Here is a 19,293-nt window from a genome sequence, read left to right as displayed (position 1 = left end):
TCATCAACAGCTAGGAATAAGAAATCACAGATATAAAGAGTCTATTTAAGATCAACTCAGTGCAGACAGCTGTAGATATGAAAATTAATTATGGCGTTATCTCCTTCTTTGAATTGCGATGATGTTAATTCACTTCAGTGCACATTGCACACAGTACACAAGGTGATTTAAGGGAAAAAAGGAAGGCATGTTTCAGTTTATTTTCTACAGTCGTTGGTTTTTAGAGTTTATGGTTTTACTGTGGTAGCATTTTAAAGTCCATGACCAATGTGCCTCTTCAAAGTCTTGTGATCTGTGTTACTGCCTTTTTTAGGCAGAGGCCTTTCCATCTTTAAGTTCTGAAAACTAACACAAGCTGTAGGAAGCTCTATAGAATCAGCCAACAATGCACTATTCATGATGCCCTTTTTGTCCCTGCAGCTAGAGATAGCTTGACACTATACTGCTAAATAGTGTTACTGGTCGAGTCTAAATGTCTAAAAGCATTATTCCTTATGCATGATGGGTCACTGGGTCCGTTGTTTTGAAGTGAAGAATGTATGGCTCTCTAAAGGCACACAAATGAACAATGTCAGCTGTGGTATTGATGAATATTTAAAATGTTGGAGACAAAGTGGAGATCCACAGAGTAGAGGGCATTCGTTTTTTGTTGTACAAATCTTTGCTTCTTCTCTTCTTTTGTTTTCCCTGGGATGAAATATTCATAATAAAACAACTACTGTCCATGCAACATGTTTTTTTTTTCCCATTTTTTGCGTAACACTCTGGTAATTCATCTCTGAAATCCATTACTATAAAGCAATCCACCTGAATAAGAGCAGCTAATATGTTTTAAAAAGCGAAAGGGTTCTCATACATTTTTAAGAATGCACTCTTTTGTCTTTGCAAAGGACAGTCTATTGTTATCCACCACTGAGGTTTAATGGTAGAAAATGGGGCAGCATGAGTAAGTGTGCGTTCTATGTATGTGTGTGCGTGCAGTGGCGGGTGCATATCGAGGCAGAGAGATTGAGAAAGAAAAGGAGCGTCTTGCCTTGATTATAAATCAGAAGATGAGTGAGGCATGTCAGATCTATAAAACTGAGCTGTAATGTTAAAATGTCTCACCTGATAATTACCCAGGAGAGAGCAGCAGCGCCTTATAAAGGACCCTTCAGCTTTCATAAACTAGGTGGTTGATTTCAGCGTTCAACAAAAAACTATTAAAGAGGAAATTAAAACCTGAGTAATTAATTCTAATAATATAAATTAGCAAAGGGAATGAATTTCCATTTGTTTTTAGTACCCTTGTAAGGTTACATGGATATATTATGCTATGGTTTACACTTTTCTTTCATCTAACACATTCTTAGATCTATTACTTCTGAGCAGTATTTAATGCAAACATGTCATCTGCATTGTCCAAAGCAGACTTACTACAAGCTACAACACTGTGAAGTGATGATACTGTATGCATTTATGTAGAATCCACAGCCATGTATGTAAACCTTGATTTATTGAAAACATGTTTTGTTCAGAATGTCTTGAAAATACTTTATCAGCAATACTAAACTGATACAACAAAAGGGATTAGATTTGAGAAGGTAAAACGTAATTCACTGTACAATCTGGGTTTTGATTGCATGATACAGTAAGTATTTCCTTCACTGTTAAAAAAAAATGATGCATGCAATCTTAAATGTTTATATAGAAGTCTATGGGAAAACAACCTGCACCTGACAAAAATAAAGAAAAAGAAAAAGAAAAAAACAAACAAAACAAGGTATGAAATCTGTTTTGTAAAATCAATTTTGTAAATTATGCAGATTTTTAAGGTCCACTCTTTGTCACCTACAGTTTTAAAAGTGATTGGTGAAAATGTTCGTCCTGTTTCTTCTTAACTGGACTTAAACAGTATGAAAGGTGTCCAGTAACAAGTCCAGTGTCTTAGTTGTTGCTAGAACTGCAATCTTCTGGACAGAGACCTCTGATGTTGTGCTTAGAATCTGGTGGAGTCTCTCTCCCAGTTTGGGGGGTTACAGCTTCTGATGTAACTAATACCACTGGGATCACTTTGGACTTTACCTTTCACATGTGTTCCTACTGTCTGCTCTATCAACCACAAGCTGATGCTTTGGCAGTCTGGTGGGTTTTCCAATGCTCTTCTGAGCATTGGAAAACGGTCATGGTCACGTGTTGACTTATATACCTAATCGGCTTGGTTGCTATAATGCCTGATAGGAATTTGTGTTCTGTGGAGAGGCAGGTAATTGGCTGTTACCTGCCTTTAGGGGATCCTTCATGATCAGGATTGTTCTGCCTTGTCTGGATGAATACCTGCTATTAGCAGCCCCTTATTCGTGCTGCCAGGCAATCATGGATCGCCAAATCCTCTTGAGAACAAAGGGCAAAAATATCTTCCAATTTAACTTTTTTTGTGATTTGTATGTCGACTACAGGGGCCATAAATGAACAGGCTGGATCTCAGGAGGAGATAGCTTTTTCATAGGCTGGGCTTGTGCCGGGTCCCGGTACTGTCCAGTTCTTCATTCCAGAAAGTGGATGTCTGTCTTTGTGAAGTTGACTGGTTCTTGTTCTGGGAGGTGTGCTCTTAGGTCCAATAGCCACTTGGAGTTTGTGTTGTGTGACAACTCTTTTTCCCACATATTCTTCAAAATTGTTCCGTTTCAGCTCCGGATCGTTTTCAGTTGGGTTGATACCTTGTGTTTGGCCATAATCTTTAACCTCAGCTCAGTAGATGCATTGGTCATTGCTTTCTTCTGTCAGGGCTGGCTTATTATGTCCATACTGCTCACTATTGTTCCCAGTGTGCTATCGCCTCTCAATGTCCAGCTTTGTAGTGTTCTTTCAATGATGTTGTGCCAACAAATTGTCTGCCTTTGTTGGCATAATTACATAGGTTCCTGCTGCTTTATCCCTATTTGTTATCTGCAAAACAAATTAAACATAACAACAGGTATCTCTAATGTTCAGCTTGAGAGGCAGGGATCAATACATTCAGTTTAGTTTAATGAGTCATTATAAACTATTAAAAACTAAAGTCACTAATTTTTGTTTTGAAAGTACACAGAATATTTAAATATACTTAATGACAACTCTTACAAAGTTCAAATAGGCTGCTTATGTTGTGTAACATTACCGGCAAGTGTAGACCTGCTAACAGATCATCCTAGCAGGATTTTAGATGGCAGTGTCAAATGTTCTACATAGACTGATTGGGCTTTAGACTGATGAGTAAACCTGACAAAACTCTCAAGATTAAAGCTATGATGACACTGATGAATGAAGACTGGAAACACCGATGAATAGAGATCTAAAACCTTCAATCACCGGCTGCAGAATGACAGTACTTCCCTATTTAACACTTTTATTCTCAAGAGAATACCAAGGGCAATTTGGCTCAATAGCCTGAGCTCTTGAAGATGGATGCGCGTTTAGATCCTACCATACTTTACTCAAGTATTTAGTACAAATTATAGTCTGAATAATGTCAACCAATGTGTTTCTTTTAATGGCAGGGATTTCTGAATCACGGGAAACACTGTAATGTAGCTGTGTTGTCAAGGTTCTACATAAAACCATCATGACGATGCAAATTTAGTATAATTAAGTTGGCACAAAATGCATAGCATCTTGACAAGTCTGTTAATCTTAGTAATTAAGAAAAGAAGTAAGTGTTGTTCATTCAGCATCATATTCGGTCAGTGGCATAACTGATTGCATGAAAAACTGATTTTCAAGTGCAGTTTGTCTCTGAACATTCCTACAAAAGAGAAATATTTCGAATTATATACAGTGCTGTGCAACATTCTTCAGGCACATTTTTTATTTCTTTTGTTCTTATATTTTAAAAGTGTCTGGACTTCTTTAAAATTTCTTGAAGATATTTCACCTCTCAACCTCTCATCTGAGAAGTTTCTTCAGTTCTAAGAGCAACTGGTGGAGAGTCCCAGATTTTTAAGTCCTGTTGGGAGTGTCCCTAAGAGGATCCTGGACCCCCTGTTGTTCCTCTTCCTAATCACACAAGCAAAGGTGTGAAAACAGGTGTGGGTCACAATCAGCCAAAGTTTTGGGTGAACCTGTTGTGAGACCTTGCCCCACCCTATCATGTGACTTACTGAGAACAAATGACCTAAGATGTGAGTGGGCATTAAAGTGTCTGGGAAGGGATCTCAAAACTGGATTATAGATGGCAGACAGTTGGTGTCGTAAGCCACCGCCTCTGTTTGAAGATGGTTGTTCACAGTGGACATAGATGGCTTTTTCACTCCTCTTTCAAACCCTCTGTCTTCTCTGTCCAAGAAGTGGACATTGGCATTCTCAAAAAAATGGCCTTTGTTCTTTAGATGCAGGTGTACAACTCCAGATGCTCTTCTTTCCAAGCTCCTTACACTACGATGACCTGGATGACTGAGAAGCCTCACAGATATGCTTCTTATAGTTTATTAAACTGTGAATAAGTATAAAAACACACCTAATTCATGTCTTCACACAACTTAACATAGAAACTATTTTAAATTGTATCTTTTGGTACCTTGTTACAACAGTTTAGTTGACTATACAGAAAATTCCAAAATTCCAGGCTATATTTTACCCAATGGTAGTGGGCATGTGATTAAAATTGATAGAATTATGAATGCAGAAAAGTCCAGCCAGATTTTAGTGGATCATGCAATACCATCTGGAAAGCATCTAACTGGCAACAGCGTCATTTTTCCAGCACAAAAGTGATGCCTTACATGTTATTAATGCAACAAAAGTGTATCCTGCTCGAAAAATGTGCCTCTTCAAAGTCCAGACCTCATCATGGCAGACAACATCCAGAGAATTGTATTGTATGCCCTTTAACAAGACTGGAGAACTATGCCTGAAAACTGCTTACAGAAATAACAAGAAACCTTGCTTAAGAGAGTTCAGGCTGTACTGGAGTTACTTATACTATCTGGTTACACCAAATATTAACCTTTGAATTATACTCGTGTTTTAATAACTCAGTGCACATATTTCCCATTTTTCTGCAGAATATAAAGAAATGAGAGGTTACTCAAGACATTTGTGTAGTACTGTGGAGACATATGTTTGTGATTTAAATACAACCACTTCCTGGGGCATTAAAAACAAAGGTTTTCCAGACAGTTTCCACTGTGTGCAAAATATTTGTGGCAGTTTAACTTGAAAGAAACCTGAGACTGGCTTACCCTTTGATAAATCAGATCACTTTTCCCACCACTGAGATATAACAAAACTGATAAAACTGAACTGTGATTAAACACCATGTGCAGAAATATATGTCTACAGGATCTACTTTTTAATCCTGAAGAGTTTAACTTTACCTGACTGGGCTGCTGCTGGCATCCAAATCCTGTGCAGTCACTGCTCCGATGATGGTCCCCGCAGGTGTGTCCTCATACACATCCATCACATAGGAGGGCTTATTGAACACCGGAGGCTCATCCACATCCAAAACGTTAATCTTCACTGTTGCTGTGTCTTTGAAGGCCCCAGAGCTCTGAAATCTTGGATCCAGGTGAGCGTTGGAAGCATCTACCTTAAAGGTATATGCCTTCTTTGTTTCATAGTCCAGAGGCTGAGTGAGGGGAAAAAAGAAGTAATTTTTACCTCCAACTTGTTTGCAAATCATAATTGTGTCATGTGTTTGCACTTCTGATCTAATGCACTTTTGGTGTAGTGTTCATCATGTACGTGCTAAGAGCTCTTGAGGAAAATGCTGCAACTCGATATCAGCATCGCTGTTGACAGCAGTTTCCTCTCACTTCATTTTTGTTATATTATCATTTTCAAGCATGAGTAACTGCTATCAAATGTCAACATCAGTCTTCACATTCAATAAAAAACAGCATTACGTGTTATTTCCTGTATTTATTCAGTTTGGCAAAACACATTCAAGCGGCATTGTTCACACCTGCCTGCGAAAAAAAGAGTAAATGCATGTGAAAAAAGCAACAACTGATATGATAGGAAGGATAATGATTGTGTGTATGCTTGTTGTTTACATGACAGGTCAATTGGCAGTTAATAGTACAGTAGCACCAAGTTCATGAGACACATATTGCAGGTCCTGACCAGGTCAACGTTTCCCCCCCCTCAGGGTGATTAAGTCAAGCAGCACTTATTTGGTTCAGCAGGACTTCACCCCACATACAAGAGTTCTCAAACAATAGCTTCAGAGTTCATATGTTCTTCCTACTTGAGCGTCTGACATATCAGCTCAGGGTCAATTAGTGAAAAGCGAGGGGTGGAATGAGCGGCCTCGGCATGTCTGCGAATGAGGTGTACACATCCGACAGCAATGACACCCGTGTTCGTGCTTCTGCCTGTCTCCTGCCCTCTCATGTGTGACCAACCGTACTTGGCAAGCTTGCAGTTGGTCACGCTCTACTGGCCGGGAGTCACATGAGAGACATTCCTTTCTGTGTATTTCAAATTGACTAACATGTAACCACTATGGCAGCAATGCTATCTCCCTGCCTCAGGTCTTTGGCTTCTCTGGCCTGCTGTTTCAGAAGACACCAAGTGAAAACAGCTGGTAATAGGGCTGCAAAATGTTCTTATGTGAAGAGACAGAGGCTGTGGGAGAGTGGGTAAGCTGGAGGATGCCTAAAATTGAGGATTTTTTTTTTTTTGCCATGCAAAATGAATATGACTAAATCATCTGTCCAAATTAAATGCACATGAATTAGCAATGTAATTAGAGTCCAACCACTAGAAATAATCAGAGGCTGTGCAGTCATGATTTCACAGTGATAACAGATGCTTCTCAAGCCCTCTGTCTCTCTTCCATCTCCACGGCTTCACAGTCTTGCACTTGCAGCAGGTGTCCATAAAAAGAAAAAAAAAAGAAAAAAGAGAGCGAGAGCACTATGTGAAGGCAAGCCAATCTGAAAGCAATCATTGACCATCAACCACCATGATTGGTTTGATTACAGTGCACCAGATGCAACTGGCTAGGCACAGCTATAAGATTCTTTAACAGGAAATACACTCTGTCCCTTTCAATCACTCTCAAGAGGTGACAACATCAAGGGAAGACAGAGCTCCCTGAAGCAACAGTCTGGTGTAAAAACTGAATTAATTGTGGGTGTCAGTCAAATTCTGATCGCCGCAATCAAGCGAGAAGTTTCCCCAAAGTTACACCGACACCTGCAAAGTAGTCTGAAATGTACAACAGTCAGTGTTTACTGAGCTTCCTGCTGTGAATTCCTGGAAACCAGCATCAAAAGGAAATCTCTGTGCTTTTGTTTCTTAAAAAGTATGTTTGAGAGAACTGAAATAACTGCACCAATAAGATATTTAAAACAGTTCTCATTACCTGAATTTATACGATTCAAACCCCGCATAAACAAAGCAAAATGAATAACATACTAATAATAGGCCCTCTGGCATAGTACATCATACTGTGCCTGGACCGGCATCTGTAGGCAGCCGTGCATAGTTCAACAGTAATACTTGCACAGGTGGAGAAGGAGGAGGGAAGGCGGTGGTGGGCCTGTGGACAGCAGGAGGTGTACGCCCGGCCTCATTAGCCAGAATCTCACTGGGGATAGGGAGAAGCTCTGCTTTCCATCTCAACATGCTGCATCACCACAATTAGGATACAGGCCCAAAATCTCACCCTTTATAACTGTCTAATTTTCTTGTAATCCGCAGCTAGCTGAGGACAGTCTTGCGGGATGCGATGAGGAAATGCTCCTTTCACACACCGACTTTGCCACAGTTTTGACACAAATCTCCTAGCAAGCGCAGCTGGTGTCTTGGAGCTCCAGCTGACAAATGACTTTGCATAAATAATGCCTGAAAACAGTTGAGCATGAGCAATGCTATTTAATTGCATGTGGATTCAGGCATTTTAAATGTGACTGTTTTAATAAGGCACTCTTAAACTGCAGCAACGCTTAGCCAATTTTGTCAGACTCAAAAAGTTACCTTGCTATATCTTAAAACTGCTGGTTGGTTTATTCGTTATTACTACATATTTATCACATATGAGTTATGATTCACATATTCTTGTTTCTTTTTTTCTCAACTTCTTTGCTTCTGCAGTTATACTCTCTGCATTTGCATATTTGCAAATGTTTTAACATTTCTCACAAGCCACTAACTACAAGGTGCTCTCAAATCTGTGCATTCACATTCACCCTCCCATTCACAACAGCTTTGTTTGACAAAAATTCCTACTTATTAAGATGTCCCAGGTTTTATGCCAAGAAATTAATAGTATGGTGCATTTCTTTGAAAGATGTGTGTCTTTTCATAATTATGAAACACTCACCTTTGTTAGCTGAAACAGCCAACGTGGCAACTAGAAAGTGTTTTAAATGTCATAAAAATATTCCTGCCCTGAATCATTTTATGCAACATTTATCACATTTATAACATTTTGCTCATTATGAAACTTAATTAAGTTCATTTGACATGTTTATTCAGTGTGTAACAATTCAACAGAGTGGAAGACTAAAATATAGTGCACAGGAGACCAGAAAAATAATATAAAAAATCCAAACCTTTTAATACCCTCCCCATCATATTGTTTTAAGCTTACCAAACACTGCCAATAATATTTGATTGCACAAAGACACCCCCCCCCCCCCCAGGATATTTTCTTCTACAGTATCAAAATAAAGAGCAGAGCTCTCAAATTCTACACTAGCATTTGAAAACTAAAAACACACAACAAACACCCCGGCATGATAGAGCACGTATTAGTGCTTTATTATGGCTTTATTATTTTTTCTTTTTATGGAGTACTATGGCAGACGATTGAAAGGTTTTGATATCGAGTCTCCTATTAAATGAAAAGAGATGACAACACGGGGGCAAAGTGCAGTTCATTTACTTCACAAATGGAAGCGGGAGATTAGACAATGCATGGACAAACCATCGAGCAAATTCCACAGTACAAACAGTAATGTTCCAATGATGGTCCAAGTATGTCTGGGATAGCTGTGGTTAAATTGGAATAAAATGGGACCAGGAGGGGGTAATGAGAAACTCTGAGTTAATGAGAAGACGTACTAATGTGTCAACGCTTGACTTGGGGAGAATCAAATCAGACCTGCAGGCCATAGGGGAAATTTCCCAAGAAGGAAAAAAAAAACAGCCATTCATTCTGTGCCTGCATGTATCATTTTAGGTTTTTTTTCTCCCTCTCCTTCGAAGATGACCTACTTATGAAGCCAGCTCTGTATTGCTAAGTATTACCCATATCCACACATGTATATTGTCCATAAACAAGTTGCATACCATTCAATTACATGTTTAAAGTGTCTCATTATTGCTTCAGTTGTTATGCACCTTTTTATGGGTGACTGCAGACGCAACAAGGAAGCGTATCAACGGCGGAATTTGTAAGGAGGACAAACCAAGTTCCTCTCATGTCAGTGCTACTGCTCTTCAACATCACAACAGAACATACTTGAAATTCTAGACATGGCGCAGCGCCCTTTGATATGTAAATGTGCACCTTCATTGCACTGGCAGTGATACTGAATGAAGGAACTTTATTTATTTTTTCCTTGCCAATTGAACCTGTTATGTTCCAAGGGAATTTGTTAATTCAGAGCTGGGGACTAATCACAGCATCATAGTCTCACAGGTACAGTATTATCCTTCACACACGTTAAAAAGTCCTTACATCGACAGATTCCCATGTGTGAATACAGAACAATGGATGAGCTCGTTGACGATTTATACTGAGATATTATAAGGGCAAGTCCAAAAAAAAAAGTAATTTATGTCTCACTTGGCACTCATTTCTGTTTCTACTCGCGCCTTCGCAGCTTTCTCTCTTAACAGCATAAAGTGTTAGCTGCAGCTGTTGTTGTTTTTTTGTTTTGTCTTGTTTTTTTTTTACCTTGGTGGTTATTTTAGGGATGTGAGAGGCAGGATGATATGCATATTTAATAAGTTCACCGTTTGTTTGTGCATTCACTTCAGTATACTGTAACAATAGCAGAGTTCAATACTCTTCTTCAACTTCAGCTATGCTCACCTGCTAATGGGGGGGGATAGTTTTCTGCCAAAAGCCGGGACTGTATCTAGTCTTTCCCACTGACGAATCATTATCACAGCACAGCAAGCCATTAGAGGGCTGATTTTATTTGTTTGTGCTGAATGCCTGTGTTACCTGAAGAGGGCCGAAGATTAAATGGGTGAAAAATCCAACAGTGTTGGTTAATCTGTGATGTGCAGAGCGGCTTTAAATCCGTTTAACCACAGTATTATATATTTACAATACTGCTTATGAATCACCAACCCCTCCAACCCCCTCGAGAGCAAATCAAAGTTAAGCCAAACATGCCCAGAATATTACACATTTCTAATAGCAGCCGCGTGAGCCAACATATTTCTCTGAATAGCAAAAGTGCGTGTTGTCTGGATGCTTATTTCTTGTGAGATCAATACCTTCCGAGCCTACATGACAGCCAGTCCAATAAGCTAAACACATTATTTGTTGGATACAAAGTCGCTTCAGATTCCACTGAGATTGTGAGATGAGCAGTTATGAGGCATGGTTTGTCGCCGGTTTAGTAGGGCTGTCTAAAATGAATGACACCTTCATGAAGTCACTGCAATCATTGACTGACAGTTCGGCGAAATTCGGCCATGCAGAAGAATACTTAAGCCCTGGGGCCACAATTGTGCTATCAGCAGTCAACTGACCACAGAGCACAAAGAGCTTATCATCAGTAGAGAAAAGCTTACATGCCCCAGAGAGCCATTTCATGTCCCTGTGAATACCAGGGGGTCCTAACACTGCGGAGAAGAGCTGCTCACTTTATTGTGCTGCCATCAGTCACATCGGTTTGTGTCCTTGGCTGCCTCGAAGCATCTCCATCCCCCCAGTGTTCACAACAGTGGAGTGCCATGTGAGAGCCTTGCCAGCAGCTCTGTCCACACTGCAGTTGAGTAGAGTGACTGTGAAAGACTCGCGCTGCCACTCTTAATAGGACAGGGTTAGCCATGAGATGAGCCCCGAGACACTAGTTTAATCTATAACACCCACGCCTCCCCAGGCCACCGGAGAGAGAAGGCACTTCATCGACTCCTAGCACCACCTCAGCCACCTCTTTGTCACTCTCTCTCCTCTTTTTCTCTTGTTGTACGTATTTGCTCACAGACGGCACATGCAAACACAGACGTGCACACACATTGCTCCCTGCTTGGCGTCTCGGCAAGGTGTTATTCGTGTGTTGGACACCTGAATCTCCCGCTGTGCTGACATATTGTTTCCTGCTTCCCCCCATCTCTGGACTCCTTTTACACCAGGCCTAAAATAACTCATTTCACCTCCTACTGGAACATTCGGCACGTTAATCAATAGATGAGTTTCAACTCTTGTCTTTGAGCAGGACTAGGTAGTATCATGCCACTCCGTGGTCTCTGTTTTTTGGGGGATTCTTTTTGGCGTGTATGTTTGTCTGTTTTTGTTTTTTATTTGTTTGTTTGTTTGTTTGTTTGTTGGGGGGGTACTGTAATTATCCTATACAAATATATAGGTTATGAGCATTATATGTTTCAGATGGTTTTACAATACAATGACATGTTATTTCAAGACATTTGAATGAATGTGCCTTTGTCTAATCAGTCTTCTTTGTTCTTTTGCATTCAACCAATATTCTTCACAGTTTTTGGTCCTTCAAGCAGCTTGTTCATTGTGTTTGTCGTTTGACCTTTTTTTTAAGCTAGTATCTCAGGGAGATTGAAAGGCGCTAACAGCATTCATGCTCTGAAATGATTACTGTTCAAACAGCACAGTAATGACATGTCTGATGAAGAAATTAGACTGCAGTCACTTTATGGCTTCAGTAAAATTAAGTCCTTAATTGATGGCAGGAAGGCTGAAAAAAAAGGCTTCTTCTCTCAGTACAGTCAATTGACTATGGGGAAGTCTAAATATGGACATTTTGAGCAAAGGCAAACCAAGCAATCAGTCGAATTTGTTTTGCTCCCTATTGGTGGCACACTCTTTTCTTAAATGCCATGCAACACTATAACATTAATCACTTGAACATGCTGTTCTTTGGGAGCAGAAAAAACATGTCACCTTATGCAAGCTGGATGACTCATTGGCTGACTTTGACTGCTGCTTTATTAACTCAAAATCTTGAAAGACATTCTTTCTATTTACATTTAAATACATTAAATAATCCAGCTTGTACGCTAACATAGCATCTATAAGCAAGAGTGATGGAGTCTTGAATCTTATAGACTTCTTGTATGAAGTATTATCTCAGTTAAAACTTTTCAGATATGGTCTGAAATTTGCTTGTGACAGCATCAAGCATTGATGCAGATTTGTCAGCCCCAGAAAAGTGCTCTTTGATTTGGTAAGTTTGGACGCCAGTGAACTTACTTTTCAATTTCAAGAAACCAGTCTGAGATCATTTGAGCTTACTTACAATGTGGCCATAAAGGGACAGACACAGTCAACAACAACAACCAGGGAAGCTGTGGTGTAGTGTTTAAATCATGCTGAATTTGTACTAAAAGTGTTCAAAGTGTGCAAATATTGCATCAACACCACCAGCAGCCTGTTGTTGGCAATATGGATCCCTATTTTCATGTTTTTTGCACCAAATTTTGACCCTAAATTTGACTGTCAGAGAAGACATTTTTTCAGTCCTCCGTACCATCCAGTTTTGGTGAGTTGTGGCAAATTGAAGGCTCAGTTTCCTGTAATTAGCTGACAGGAGTTGTACCTGGTGTAGGCTTCAGCTGTTCCATTCAATCTGCTTTGTGTTTTAAAGATGCTGTTCTGCAAATCTCGGTTGTAACAAGTGGTTATTTGATTATTAGCTCCAGGCAGTTTGTCCAGTCTCCACTGACCTCTGGAATTAGAAAATGATTATTACCCTGAGAACTCCCACCCACTCAATGTTTTTTCACAGTCTTTCAGATTCTCTGTAAACTGAACGATTTTTGAATGGGAAATGCCTGTCTGATACCAAAAACCACAGCACATTCCCCTTTATTCCCTATCCCTATATCCCTGTTTCTCAGTTTGAACCTCAGCAGGTCATATTGACTTTGTCTACATGGCTAAATTTACTGAATTGTGGCGATGTGGTTGGTAACACAGTGGCTGGTGAGTATATGCTAAGTTTGAAACCTTCAAGCCATTTTTTTCTTTGTCAGATGTTTCAGCACCAAGGACAGAGTGACAAATGACACCTATGTTCACGGACTCTGTAAAACTAATTGTTTCTTTTATAGTAAGCACTAAACTTATTTCTATGTAAAGTGTACTTTTGCTATTGTTGCATGTATGTTTCTATAAATGTGGCACAATGCAGCACAGAATTTAAGCACAAATGCCTACAGCGTGGACACATTTTCTGTGTATTTGGTTTGTTTGAAAGTTGGTATTCTTAAGATGAAGCTTGTCTAAAGAGTGTCTAGTTTACGCTTTGTGCTGTTTATAAGTTTTCACTTTTTCTGTGCATTTTTTATGCAATGATCTTCCAACACTGCCTTGACAACCAACTTAAATATACTAACAATAATCTAACAATCCTAACTGATGACTTCAAAATCCATGGCAACCGATTTTTAATAGACTGGACCATTAAAGCTGAGGACAAATCTCTATACAATATGTATTTCGTTAATCCATTTTCACCCTCATGTTTGTAGAGCTTCAGCGCAAAGGTGTTAGGCTTGCCACAGAGAATAATTGGAGTTCAACATCTTGTAGCATCAAACCACTGATTAATAAACTTACTCCACTCTTGCTAAGGAATAGCCAGACCATGAACATAAACTATAGAAAACCTTGACAACCAATCAAAAACGATGCCAGACATGACACCATTGTAACAAAATATCCAACAGCAGCTCAAAACACTGTAATATCCAAAGAACCATATCATATTTGTTTTATCTAATGATGTGTTAAATTTATTTATTTTATTTTATTTTGTCTGAACTGCCAGGCACTGGAGATGAAACATAGCCATTTGGCTAACTCTGGCATATTTACATTGATATGTTCAATAATATAGACTGCCCCTTTTAAATAAAAATATTTCAATTCAAATTTATTTAAAAAAGGAGATTTGCCAGTAGGATGCCCAGATACATGTAGGTGTAAGGCAAGATGGACTGGCATGGAAATGCTGTTATCATCTGAGGTTACAGGAAATCTGGCTGAGCTGTCCAGATTTTCCCTAGCATATTGCATACATATGTTCTAGATATATTATTTTACCAACCCCAGTTGTCTATATATACTCATGGTTAAGCTATAGATACAGCAGCTTGCAACTGAAGTCGTCTGTACTTCTCTACAGTGGTTTATGGACCACTGTCGCTCTCTGTGGTAATGGATTTGGAAGTGGTGCCAGAGGTTTGCAGCAAATGCTCTTTATTCAATGCACTGTGGCCGCTGGGGGCATTCAGTTTTTACAGGGAGGAGATAGTCCTGTATTAAAATAGATTCCCTGAATGTGAGCCAGCAAATATTGAGCCACACAAGCTGTCATTAAACAATGCTGTTCCTTTAGGCCTCGCACATTTCAATTACACATATCTGCCATCTTTTTTTCCCTCCCAGGAGAAGGCAAATAAACAGGCAAATGGACAAACAGCATTCAATCTGACTGAAAACTATTCTAGCGTCGTAACCCAAGGTTATCATGCAAGATCTCTCAATGTGTGGGTGTGCGAGTCTTCTCCATATACCTATAGTGATATTTGAACACACTGTGTGCCACTGCATGCTTTTCCATGTACAGTATGTCCCTCTGTATGCACACATTTGTCAGTACGTCTCTTTGGGAATTCATTGGTGGATTTACCTATTGTCTCCCATAATCTTATGCTTTGCAGATGGGATGTACAAATTCCCCCTATGCCTCTGTGCCTCTTTTTTACCTCTCTCCCTGTATTGGTAGACTGGGAAACAGATGATCATCCTTTGAACCCAACACTCAGCCTGATCCTCTTATCATAGCCAACCTTCCTGAGTCTTTAATTTGAGGTCTGCCAAACTCTGCTCTGTGCACAATGTGGCTCTTGTCTCTACCCCACTGTTTTTAATGTGTGTGAGAGGAAGGGAAGTAAAAAAAAAACGACAAGAAAGACAGAGAGGGAGGGGAAACGGTAGAGTGAGGGGTGATCTGTGCACATTTGCACACCTGTCTCTAGGGATAGTCTATCAACCTGAAAAAAGACAAGTCCGTAGGCAGGTCAGTATTCTGGGGAACACAGTGAACAACTCTTAAAGGCTTCATCTCTGGCTACCTGCTTCCCACGCCTTTCCAAGGCAATGCTCATTCTTCCTCTTTTCTCTTTCTCACTCCTGCTAATATCGTAATACCAGATGGGACGGAGCACGTGTTGTTTGGCAAATTACCCTGTGGGGGGTCTGGTCAGTTAGAGGGGCTCAGAATGCCTCCCTTCAATGCTGGCTTTGTACAGAACCATGCTACTGTAGGGGATACATCACAATGCTGCATTGTTGTTATGGCAGCATATCAAACATGGGAAGTAAAACAATAGCAGGAAAGATGCATCCCTGCCATCCATCGAGGCTATGCCTGATGTAAACAAATAACTGTCTTCATTTACATTATAATTGCCTCCTGTTTCATTCTGTTTTTCCATTACTGTCAATGAGAAGGTCACGATATAATGATCTACAGCTATGACTATATCCACTATTCGCTTTCAGTGTACAGACGCGTGCCTATGATCTACACACACTGGTTTGCACATGTTCATGCACACACGTATAGAGCATACTGAGGGAGCTCTTACACTAAGCAGTGAATCAATTACTCACTCAGCTGCATATTTTTGGAGGATCAAAGGATCACACACCTTTGTGTAGTCGTGTGCTGGGGCATGTACTAAAAATGTACCAGTTAACGAATACCTCAGTCTGATAGATCAGAAAAACAAATGCAGATTCGCATTCCCCCAAAGAAAATTTTAGACACTTACATCAGAAAAAGCCTGAAAGGCACAAAATACAGACAGAATTGGCTGCACCTTTTTTTCAAATACTTCTGCAATCAGATGAAATAAATGCTCCGTCCCTGAATAAAATGAGAGACAAAAACGGATCTGTTGTAACTCCTTAGCAGTGATTTTTTTTTAGTGAAGAAAGCAAGTTTTAATGTGAAACCCACTTCTTTAACTTCTACAAGTGATTTTTCATGTGAAGGAAGACTCTTTTTATACACAATTACACACAACCAAAAATAACTACGAGACAAGAAAAATTTAATGACATCAAATGAAATTAAAATTAAATGTTGCTGTTAAATAAGTATTTAAAAAGAAACAAAAAAACAGAAAAAGTTGTGGCTTATCGATTACATATGTTCCAACACATTTAAATGTTTTCTATAAAAGCATGCTAAGCATAATCTTTAGTCACTGACATTTATATTGTCTTCTTTTCCACAATGCTGACATTTTCTGGCTTTTTCATCATGCAAATGTAGCTTTCCTTTGCACTTTTTTCCCCCCTTTTCTCTTGAATCTCAATACCACTGATAGAAAATGCCATTTAAACTCACCACAGGGGTCTGCTGCATCCTGCTAAAGTGAAATACGCAAAAGAATACGAAGGTATCAGTGTAACAATAGACTTGTGTCAGCTGCTAAGTGATTGAGAGCTGATATTTCTGCATGTTTCTTTGTCCATGCGTTAGAGAGAAAGCGAGAATGCATGAAAAACTTCATATGAGTGCATCTGTGTAGTTTCTTGTGTGGGTAATTTTAACTTTTACACCTTCACATTATTTGTTCTCTATTGTTACATGACACTTTCTGAGATAGTGAGCCAAACATTTGCCAGCTGTTCCAGTGATACTGGCATGATGGCAGAATTGTGGAAGCGTGAGCATTTCTGTTTATTATTTATGGTGTTATGGCTCCAAATGGCAATGAAAGGTATGAGTTTGTGCACTGCTGAAAACAACATATTGCACAGTATTAGTTAGGCCTGTAATGCTTGATGCTTTCATAAAACAAAACAGAGTGGAGAGGCAAACAAATCAACATCAGGAAGCTCGTGTTTCTGTGTACATAGGCACTTTGACTTTGATTTTGATTAATATGGCCCGATGAAGGCAAAAAATCAATCCAGTGGTAATTAAAGTTATATAAAATTCTATTAATGCACTTTTTTGTGATGCATGCCATCATTCTAAAAGCTGTACCTTTTAAGAGATGGCCGGTGAAACCTTAATGAGACTGCAATGTGACTCTTCTCTGCCCATGCAGCACTCACCCACCCACGGCAATTGACTTGAATGCTTTCAATGTCCAAAGAGAAATATCATCCTTTTGCTGTGGGTGTAAGAGTGACAGTATGTCTATTTATGTGTGTTAACATACGTTGTTAACCAGATTTATCACAAAGAAAGGGTCACAACAGAACAGAGCATAAATGATTTTAATGAGGATATTCTGACTTGAAGAAATTTAGAGGTTTGCTTTTTTGTGTCACAGCTCTTTGTCTAAATCTAAAATTGGATTTTTCTCTCTACAGATAACACAGAATGGCTGAAAAAGCAAAGAATCAAGGTGCTGGAATGACCAAGACAAAGTCCAGAACTCAGCCTGATTGAAACACTTTGCTGGGACCTTGCTTTTGGTTCCTTGCTGGAACCAAAATTCCTCCACAAAGATGTGACGAGACTGATAAAGTCATAGAAAAAAATGATTACTTCAAGTTATTGCCGCTAAAGGTGGTTCTACAAGCTGTTGAATCATGAGGTGTACTCAGGCGTTAAAGTGGACCAGCAGAATCCGGTACAGCGTTCCTGCACCTTGAATTAATGAACATTTAAATCTGATAGACAGGTTAATGCATATTATTGCTGAATGAGTTCATTTTTGTGTCCTGCAGCCTGTGTCCTGTAGCTGGCTGTTGCTTTCAGTAATGGCACGAAGACACTTATTCAGCAATGAGAAAATAATGAAAAGACCTGGTCACACTCTTTTTTTCTTCTCATCTTTGTGATGTATTTAAGGTGCAGATGTAAATACACTCGATCACTATACAGCATCTAGCTAACACCACAGAAGTGGAATGAAAGTAAATGAGAGTAAAGGAGGTAAATTGTTTTAAGTAATTTCAAATGTAACTTTTCAACCTGTTTAAAAATGACAAAAAAAAAAAAACACAAAAATGTTTCTGCACAGTTCTGCTTATTTTTTCAAAGGGTTTTAAAATCAGACACTGGACAATTGATGTATACTAATTTTGTGTTATTCAAATCCAAAAAATTGCAATGGATATTGGAGTAGCAGCACAGGTCACATTTTATTTTGGTGGTCTTGAGCAATACTTCTGATGGTCTTTCAAAGTTTCCCTTTGGACATTGGCTGCTTCTTCATTTGCTTTCAGTACTTCTACCTGACTGTTTACAGAGGAATGTTTATTTTGGTTTCTTAAGCCACTTACCACTTATATTCAAGTATAAAAGAGGCACCTCATTGGATAAACCAGTGTTGTCTCTATACATAACAAGCAACTTTGTAAAGACTTAAATTAAATCATGCCAAATTTGTAACTTGCTCCCTGTTACAAAAACACATCATTTGTTCTCATGTTTTGTTGGATTTATGATACATTCTGTCATAGTTTTGCATTTCAGCCAGTGGTGTTATGGATCTAGGAAAAATGAATGGAACTACAAACATAGGTTTTAATTTACCATGTAATGCAATGTGGAAAGCATCTGGTTGGCAACACCTTGATTTTTCAGCATGGCAATGATTCTAAACACACTGCCAATTCAGTCGAACTATACCTGCACAGAAAACCCCACAATGGTAAGCTTTTGGTCATGGATTGGCCAACACAGAGCCTGTATCTCAACATTAATGTAGCAATGTGAGATCATCATGACCAACATCCAAAGAAAAGCTTTGAATGTCCTTCAAAAACTAGTTACTAGTCCATGACAAGAAAACTTCAGGTTCAGACTATCTTAAAAAGCAAAAAGCAAAATTACATAATTTCCTTCATTAGGGATTAAGAAAGTATTCTGATTCTGATTCAAAGCTGGTCATGGGAAATACTGACTTTCATACCACAGAGTATCAGGACCACATTAAGAAAAAAATATATACATTATTAATCATTTTGAGAATAAAGTCAAAATTCTATTTCAGGAAAAAAGTTGAAATGTGAAGATTCCTGTTGTGGTTTTAAGAAAAAAACCTGCAGCTGTTATGCTCTATACAAAGTGCCCTCTGTAGTGAAATCAATTACACTTACAGTTACAAGGAAATTATCCCTCTTTTAGCACATAA

At 39.1% G+C, this 19,293-nt stretch overlaps 1 protein-coding gene across 1 annotated transcript in view; it reads right to left on the bottom strand.

Moving 5' to 3' along the window:
• LOC309714195 (cadherin-12-like) overlaps window positions 1–19,293 on the bottom strand; it is a 101,015-nt gene that overhangs the window by 18,068 nt on the left and 63,654 nt on the right. The window contains exon 7 of the mRNA XM_082546455.1: window positions 5,334–5,587. Within this exon, the coding sequence (XP_082402581.1) occupies window positions 5,334–5,587 (254 nt within the window). The remainder of the gene's footprint in view (window positions 1–5,333; window positions 5,588–19,293) is intronic.

The sequence above is a fragment of the Aulonocara stuartgranti genome, assembly GCF_965226115.1.
Source record: "Aulonocara stuartgranti genome assembly, chromosome: 9".
NCBI classification, from domain to species: domain Eukaryota; kingdom Metazoa; phylum Chordata; class Actinopteri; order Cichliformes; family Cichlidae; genus Aulonocara; species Aulonocara stuartgranti.
This window is presented reverse-complemented; position numbering and strand designations above follow the sequence as displayed.